Source organism: Anabas testudineus, chromosome 8 (assembly GCF_900324465.2).
Source record: "Anabas testudineus chromosome 8, fAnaTes1.2, whole genome shotgun sequence".
Taxonomy (NCBI): Eukaryota; Metazoa; Chordata; class Actinopteri; order Anabantiformes; family Anabantidae; genus Anabas; species Anabas testudineus.
The window spans coordinates 18,798,681-18,807,018 of record NC_046617.1 but is presented as its reverse complement, the minus strand read 5'-3'; the positions used below and the strand labels follow the sequence as shown (position 1 = coordinate 18,807,018).

Sequence of the window (8,338 nt, the reverse complement as noted above, 5' to 3'; positions counted from 1 at the left end):
CCCGAACCCCTGACTGCTGCTCTCACTGTGAAACAGGGACACACACACACTCACACTCACTCCATGTCAGCAAAGATTTAATTACACGTGTAGCACACAGTAATTCACACACACAGCCACACATGCCAGCTCGGTGAGGGCAGAGTCGTGAACGGTCAGCGGTGTGAAGTGTGTCTCCTGCGGTCAGCTCTGCAGAGGAAGCTGAACTTTCCTCCATTTTATTCCAACCAGCAGCTTCATTACTGGGCTGCCAAAATGGAGGCCTGATGGAGTCCACTGTTGATTAAAGGGGCAGTCCACACAAACTTAAACCAGGTATTGAGGTGAAGAAGAAGAAAAACCAGGAGAGCAGTAAAGGTGAGTGAGCTGCAGCTTCTGGTGGCAAAGAAAACTACAAGCGATGGAGGACTGGATTTACATTACATTACATTTAGTTATTTATCCAGAGCAACTTACAAACGAGGTACAAAGCAAATATCTAAGCCGAGGAGACTTAAAGTGAAGTGCTCTAGAAAGAGCTGTTTCAGTTTCATGGGGTTTAAGTGTAAGATGTTTTGAATTTTTTCTCCTCTGAGCTGCAGAGGTTATAACACATAATGTAGGTGGGTAGGTTGTTCCACACCTTTGTGATACGTGAGAAAGGTTTTGAACTTTTACTCCACTATTTATTCAGCAATTTGCAGATTGTTAATAAAAAATATGATATAACAAGAAATGATGATGTATTATGATGGACTAACCACCTTGCACTATAGTGTATATTTTATGATGTCAGATTTTTCCTCTTATATTCATGAACATATTTTATTTTGAAAAAATTTGTCTGCAGTTAAATATGAAATTCATTTACAATAAATATTTTTATTCTGTGTGATTTTTCCTGCCACAAAAAATTTCAAATTTGTAGGTAAAATCATGGTGGAGTACTTTTGAACATAGTACATATAGGTCTTCATGCTAAGCTAAGCTAACTGCTTATGTGATATCTAATTTCTCTAACCTCTAACCTTTCCTTTAAAATGCATTTTAGATTGTAAAATTAAAAATGAAAGCGAGGGGAAGTGGGAAGTTCAGGATTTTAGCTGTTTAAAAGAAACAAATATACAAAAAAATATGAAAATAATTCAAATGCTTTATAACTTTTGTGGCAGAGACTCACAGTACACCCAACATACAGTTCCATCTGTTTATTGATTAACTATAAAATATTTAGTTACTAAAACAGATTAAAAGAAACACTGATAAACATAGATGCTGTCTGTAAAAAAAAAAAAAAAAAAAAAAAAAAAAAACCCAGTTCCTTACACATACAGTATAGGGCGACCGAATATATGAGGTTTCAGATTCATCTCTAAAGTCTATCCTTTTTGCTTTTTTACAAGATTAGATGTGTACAAAGTATATTCTGATAGCTCTTCTCTTCTCGATAGTGAAGGATCATTTACAAAACTTAGATGATTTTTCTATTTATTTTCAAAATATTTTTTTTTCTGTAACAGGACGATAACGATACTGAAGGAACAGCAGATGAAGAACCAGCCTCCAGTCCACCTCTCTCTCTCTCTCTCTCATTCTCTCTTTTGCTCTCTCTCCCATTCCTTTCTCTCTCTCTAGCAGCTAACTCCCAGTGCCTGTCAGCAGAACTATTGCTTGAGAGGCGTGGACGATTGTTCAGAGAGGGGAAGCAAGGGATGAAAAAATAAAAAGAAGACAGAAACATGCAAAAAACTAGAGATGAGAAAAATTTATCACACATAAAAACACAAATAGTGATTAAAAAAAAAAAAAAAAAACAACAAATGCAGGCTCTAAAAACATATGACACCAATTAAAAGTGAAGGCGCAGTGGGGAATTTGTGTTGGTGTGTTTGTGTTGGACCCTGTTTGAAGGCCTAAGGCTGGGCTTTGGATGGAGATAGGGGGCAAATAAAGATCGGAAGGCAATAACACACATCTGAGAGGGTTTCAAAGGTGTGCAAGTGTGTAATAGCAAAGGATAAGATGCCTTATCTCACACACACAAACACAGAAAAAAGTGCTTTAGCAGCTCCAGGGATAAACAAACATAACGAAGGGGGCGATTGAACTTCACTCTGCAAACACAGGTACGACCTGTTTCTCTGTTACACAGCGGAGATTAACAACCAGAAATCCAGTTTGGCTAAATGTCACTCACAATGTTTTAAACATTTGTCTCTGGATGTGTGTTGTCAGGCAGGATTTTCCACCTGAAAGGAGCCAACATAAGGGCAGCAGCTTGGGGAGCTGGTGGGGCTTTAGCAGATAAGAATTTCTGGTACTAATCAACGGAGTCATCTCAGAAAACAGCACATAGAGCAACTCCGTACCTGGTTAACACCATTTCAATACTAATAGACTAGCAGCACATTACCAAACTTTCCTTTAGTGGGCAGCTGTCATGTTTGGATTTTATCAAAATTTTGATATAAACGTGTCCTGACACCAGGGGACGTCTTGACGTTTACCGGGAAAATGTCACATCACAACACTGTGGGTCGTCCGACAGACGTCTCGCAGCCATCTCAGCATTTCCAAACAAAGTATACGCTAGCCTCTAATAAAAATCAGAAAAATTCAGATGAAAGATCTCAAGAGAGTACAATTTAAAACCTATTGAATATCAACAAGACAATCTTCAATCTCTGCAGGGAAGCAGAGAGAGGGAAACGGCAACATACAAGAAAATGAACATGATAATCACAGATATGCAGAAAACTTTATGCTGCATATTGATACTGATATATCTGATACACACATTAGACACCATAGTGTAGCTAAGTGGGATCAGAGCTCAAGAACGGAGGATTGTTTAAACATTAAATCACTTGAAAGTGAACAATCTGATTACTCCTCAGCATCTAAAGGAACCAAGGATCATGGCAGGAGTAGGGGGCAGGACCTAGGAGAGATTTGGCGAACCGTCGTCATAAGGCCTGGGAGAGTAAGGCCGCCTGAAACGCTCACAACCCTGAGCACAACATTCAACAGTCTCTAAAAACGTTTAAACTAGGCACATAGAAAAAATTCATAAGCAGCTAAGAGAGCCGAAAAGAAAGACGTGTAAAACGGGACGTGGTCACGTGTGTTTATCTGTGTTTTAAGGGCGGGAAGGGCCTTTGCTGGCGGGAGGGGGTTTAATAAGTAAATACTCTAGGAAGACATACATGACACCCAGTCACAGAGTCTCCTCTGCAGCCGAGCTCATTGAAAGTGCACTCATGTCAAAGATGATTGCTCGCAGGGTGAAATGTGATCAAGCCAGGGTGAGACAGACACCCATAAAACAGCAGAACCAAAAGAATCATGAAATACGTCGAACACAGGACAGTGTAGAGGTTGCAAACACTGCAGCTGGAATTAATGAACAAAGCCAAACTGCGGTACATGAGTGTTAAAATTGAATTATGCTGAACTAATCAGTGCAGGCAGCTTCATGCGGTCCATCGGTGCCGCGACCTTGATGCATCTTGGACTGATTGCAGTGTTAACAACCTTAAAAAAATAAAAAGGGAGAATCCACCCTCCTACACTGTTAATACACCAGCTTGCCTTGTTTAGTGCATTCATGGAATTACTGTGATGAACTGTTGTAGTTTGCTTTACCTGGTTACACATTTTTATTACAAGATAATGTGTCCTGCATTTCCCAGAATGCTTTTCAATGATGCCTCCTCTAAAATCCCTTTAACCAGCAGCTGTTTTGTTTCATAGTGTTTAAGCGTTTCAGGGTGGATTTTTCCTTTACGGTAAAAAATTCACAGATGAAAATGTGAAATGTTTTTTTAATAGCACAAAATTCCTTCGTCTCTCTTTAGCCTGAGTCTCGGAGGGAGGCTGAAGTTTTAGTAGCACGCAGACAGTTTGCCTGCCGAGTTAGGATTGTCGTGGGAAGGTGAAGGTTAGGATTAAGGAGAATAGACTTTTAAGTGTTTTTTTAAGTGCTCTCTGTTGGACAGTCTCTACCTCTGTGCATTTCTTTCCCTCTTTGCGTCTGTCTGTCTGTCGCTCCTGCTGTTCTGTACATTTATATGACTGTAACATGACTGTAACATCACCACAGCAACATCATAATCACAACATCAGACCACCAACGCTTGTTTGTCCGTCTGTCGGGGGAATGGGAGGGCGGACGGATAGACGCCGGCCTCTCTCCTGTCTCATCATTCACAGTTCATTAAAGCTTCTTGACTGTTTACCTCTTTAGAAAAAAGTACTCTGACATAAATCTATTACATGAAAATAAAACACTCATATTTTCCTCTATATAACCGTGTGTGTGTGTGTGTCTGTGAGTGTGTGTGTTGGTTGAGTATTTAGTATTTACATGTGTTTTTGCATGTGTGAGTGTAAATGTTTGTGTTTATGCAGGGCATATTTACATGTGACTGAAGTACTCTGTGGTCTGACAAATTCCCATGAACACAGCAAGCAAAACAGTTTGTGTTTAATGGAGTTTGTGTGTGCAAATGTTTCAGGAGACGTGTTCCTTTTAATACTGTCCATAGTGTCTCCTGTCTCTGTAGTAGTAGTAGCTGTTCACGACAGTCTGTCTGAAGTGTATCATGGTACTGGAGCAGTTGAGTTCAGAGAGTCATGGCTGCAAAAAAACCCTCATGAGTGAATTTCAGACTTGGAAAGACCGCGGGTCGACTTCGTCTTGCCGTGCGCTCCAGAGTTGGTCATTTGAGTCACGACTTGATTTCAGCGACTCATAGTGTGTTTTTGTATTTGCTTAGCAGATGACTGGAACGCCCTCAGTGTTGAAGATCATGCCGGTGGTGGGTTCGTAAGTGCCAGCCAGGTAGTAGAGATCTTCGCTGTCGGTGTAGCGGCGGGTGTGGGCCATCTGCTCATATTCCTCCACGCTCACCACGAGGCACTTGTGGCTGACCGTCTGCACATCGTTCTCATCGCTGTGAGACGACTGGTACAGGGCACGCTGCACAAGACACCAGTTTCATTAGCTTCGTCTTACTTCCTACTAAATTAACTTGAAATGTTAACTTTATCTAGCTTAAGGACTCCATCTGTAAACTAATATGTGCTCTCACAATGTTGTATTTACCATGGTACGTAGCTAGGTAACTAAATATGTAATAAGAACATAAACAAATAAGAATTGCAATATTAAATTAAATAGAAGAATAAATTTGAGGTAGATTAAGGTAGTAAATCTTTTTCCCCTCACCTCCATGAAGTCTTTCCTGTGGATAGAAGAGTGGAGAGCTGCTGGTAAAGACTGACCACACATTTGATCCCGGTTCTGGGAAGGAAATTTTAACAAAATTAATACTACTGAAGAGAGAATAAGATAAGTCTTTACAAGAGGGACAGTTTCCAATGTTCTAGGAACAGATCTGGTCGTTAGGTACGACCCCACCTTTAGTCGCCTTCTTACCTTCTTGTCAGTGAGTTTCTTGCCGGGGTTTGTCTCTTCTGGATGATAAAACCAGTTGACCCTGACCACCATGTTGCTGCCCCAGGATTCCCACATGCTCTGGATGCGGCCGATGAAGGGCAGGTTTGGCCGGCCCGCAGAGAGGAACACAGCACAATCACCAATACGGATCATTTCTCGTCCGCGCACAATGGCCTTATAGAAGAGCTTCTTAGCCTTGCCCTTCATGCCGCGTCTCTGGAGGAGGAGGTAGAAGAAGGTAAATCAGTCACAGAGGATAAGAACAAACTATTATTAATTAATTAATACTAATTAACAACCAGAACGTGTGTAATTCCTCTGCTCACCTGAGTTGGTTTCCCAAACCACTTCCAGAGCTGTCTGGCTGGAAGGAAAGCAGAAATTTTGGGTCTGTTCTCCACACTGGGAAGCCTCTGACGTTTAGCCAGCTCCTTGGTGGTGGGAAGATGGACCCCTTCTCTCCGCTTTGGTCTCCCTACTTTCCCCTCTCCCCCGCTGGGCTTCGGTTTCGGAGGACGCCCCCTTTGCCCGGAGCCCTTCCCAGTGGCTGGTTTAGCAGGTTTAGCAGGAGCAGCACTCGTTGGAGACGTTGAAGAGGTGGGAGATTGTGCGGGAGGAGAGAGATCTTCCTCTTCCACTTTTACCTGCACCTCTTTCACCTCCTCCTCCTCCTCTTCTTCCTCTTCTTTTGTTTCTTCTTTCAGTTTGTCCTGTGCTGGAGGCGAGGATATGGGGCCTGGCGTAGGCGTAGGGGTTCTCTCTTCATCTGAGCTGCACGAGGAGTCGTCAGTAGAGGAAGAGGACGATGAGGATGAAGATGATGAAGATGAGGAGGAGGAACCAGAGCAGGACGAAGAGGAAGAAGAGCAGCTAGAAGTGCACTTCTTCTTTTTCTTAAGTTTACCTTTTTCCCCTTCTTCTTCTGACTCTGAGCTGCTGCTACTCTGAGATTCCGCTTTCATCTTCCTCTCCTCTCTTTTCTCTGCGTCCCTTCGTTCGTCTTTTTTGCCTTTTTCCTCTCTTGTGTCCATGTCCTGTCCTCTACCACCACTTCCATGATTGTCTCCCTTTTCTTTTGCCAGCATCTGTGCTTTGTAGCTGGACTCTTTCTCCTGTGGGCCAGGCTCTCTATTTGGAGCTCTCACTTTAGCCTTTAGTAGCTTCTGATTGGTGGAGGCTGTGGTGATGGGGGTGTGATCTCGTCTGACCCCCCGACCTTCTAGCAGCATCAGAGCCTTAGTCTTCTTTGTCTTAGGGGAGGTGACACCTTCGTGGTCAAGCTTTACGAGGGGCTCTGCAGACAGGGGCTTGCGCCTCACTGCCGAGCCCGCATCACTTGGCCCTGAGCTGGGCTTGGTCCTGGAGATGGGGTTCGGTCTGGAGCTGGATGATATCTGGTCGGATGGCACCTTCAGTTTGGGCCTGGGGGCGGATGATGATGATGACAATGACGACGACGACGAAGGTCTGGGAGTCAAAGAAGAGCTGGGTTTGCTTGCTGACAGCCTGGAGATGGGGCTGGGTAGGAGTCCAGAGCTGAGGCTCGGTCTGGAGCTGCTGTGAAAGTCAGAAGAGGGTTTGGTTTTGGGTGTGGAGGCAGAGACGGGTCTGGGTGTGGATGATGCAGTGGGCTTTGGCGCATTCGATGATGTCGTGACCCCAGGTCTGGACATGGGTCTGCAGGTGGTGCTGGTGTTCTCTCTTTCTCTGCGCTGGTTGTTGTACGAGCTGAGATTGGGCTCGCTGTACAGATCCACCGTCAGGACTTTTCCATATGTGGACGGGTAGAGAGAGGGAGGGGAAGTGTGTGTTGGTTTACCAGCAAGAGACTGGGCTGAACTGCTTTTCCTGGGTACCGGGTTAGGAAGGGTGGGGCTACTTGCAGGGGACGTGGTGGAGCTCTTGCGGCCAGGTTTTGCCTGTGTTCCCATTGTTGGACGAGATGCAGGTCGTGGCTTCTCTTGAGATGTCTTCTGGACAGAGGAGGTTCTGTCCTGGGTAGGCTTGGTTGGAGCCAGGGGTCTTTCTGCGGGCTGGGCAGCAGAAGTTGGCGGATCAGCTTTCTCCCGACCATCTGGGTTCATGGAAGTCTCTGTGAAGAAGAATCAAACACAACAAATCAGTTTACACTAAATACGCTGATGTTTTCGTTGTGTGGCTTCATGACGTCGGGAGACAAATCAGCACAGACACAAGTCTGAAATGAAAAGGTTGCATTTAAGAACTGCTTAGCCGGTCGAAACGAGGCCAGCGTCAGCAAATCAGACCTGCAACACAGACTACAGCCGGCGTAACAGACTAAAATTTATGGAACAACAAAAGAGCTGTTTGATCACATTCATTAAACTGAGTTCACAGCTGACAGCAGTGTTTGATAAAAGAGTCGAGAGCTATTTTTGTTTCTTCTGTTGTTTTAAAAAGTAAAAAATTATTCATCAAAAGACGACAAAAGAAGTTTTGATTTTAGCTCTTTAATTATCTAACCATATAGCACTCATATCTATAATTAAATCTAATCGACATAAACGCAGAATGTTTCCCACTAAAAGGAAATGTAAAAGGAGAGGAACACGCTGTTCTTTCATGATGAGCACTGAACCAAATAATGTGAAATTCACTTCTTTTTATGACACATTTGGCTCCTGTGCATTAGGACATATCCTTTACTGGTCCCGGGGAATTATTCCAAGAAAGAAAAACGCAAGTAACAGCTAAAGTGACGGCAGTACTTAATGCACAGTGCACTAGTTTTATTTTAAGCACCTTCTCCTTTATTTCTACCTCCTGTGGGGAACATATTCCCACATTACAGACTCTTTTACTTGTTTCTATGGAACTAATGAAACTAGTTTCTACCAGGTATTTCACTGACACACTGATCAAGTTGAATTAGTTAAC

The 8,338-nt window shown here is 43.4% G+C and overlaps 1 protein-coding gene across 3 annotated transcripts in view; it reads right to left on the bottom strand.

The window, feature by feature from the left end:
* Positions 1–1,261: 1,261 nt before the first annotated feature.
* The window catches only part of tnrc18 (trinucleotide repeat containing 18), a 45,166-nt gene continuing 38,089 nt past the window's right edge, over positions 1,262–8,338 (bottom strand). For 2 of the 3 annotated variants that reach the window (XM_026345547.1, XM_026345528.1), the window contains exons 27-30: positions 5,767–7,532; positions 5,420–5,656; positions 5,210–5,284; positions 4,754–4,960 (exon numbers count right to left, since the gene is read on the bottom strand). In XM_026345547.1, the coding sequence (XP_026201332.1) occupies positions 4,754–4,960; positions 5,210–5,284; positions 5,420–5,656; positions 5,767–7,532 (2,285 nt within the window). Of the gene's footprint in view, positions 4,961–5,209; positions 5,285–5,419; positions 5,657–5,766; positions 7,533–8,338 lie in introns of all 3 variants that reach the window. The other variant, XM_026345538.1, reaches the window with a different exon arrangement.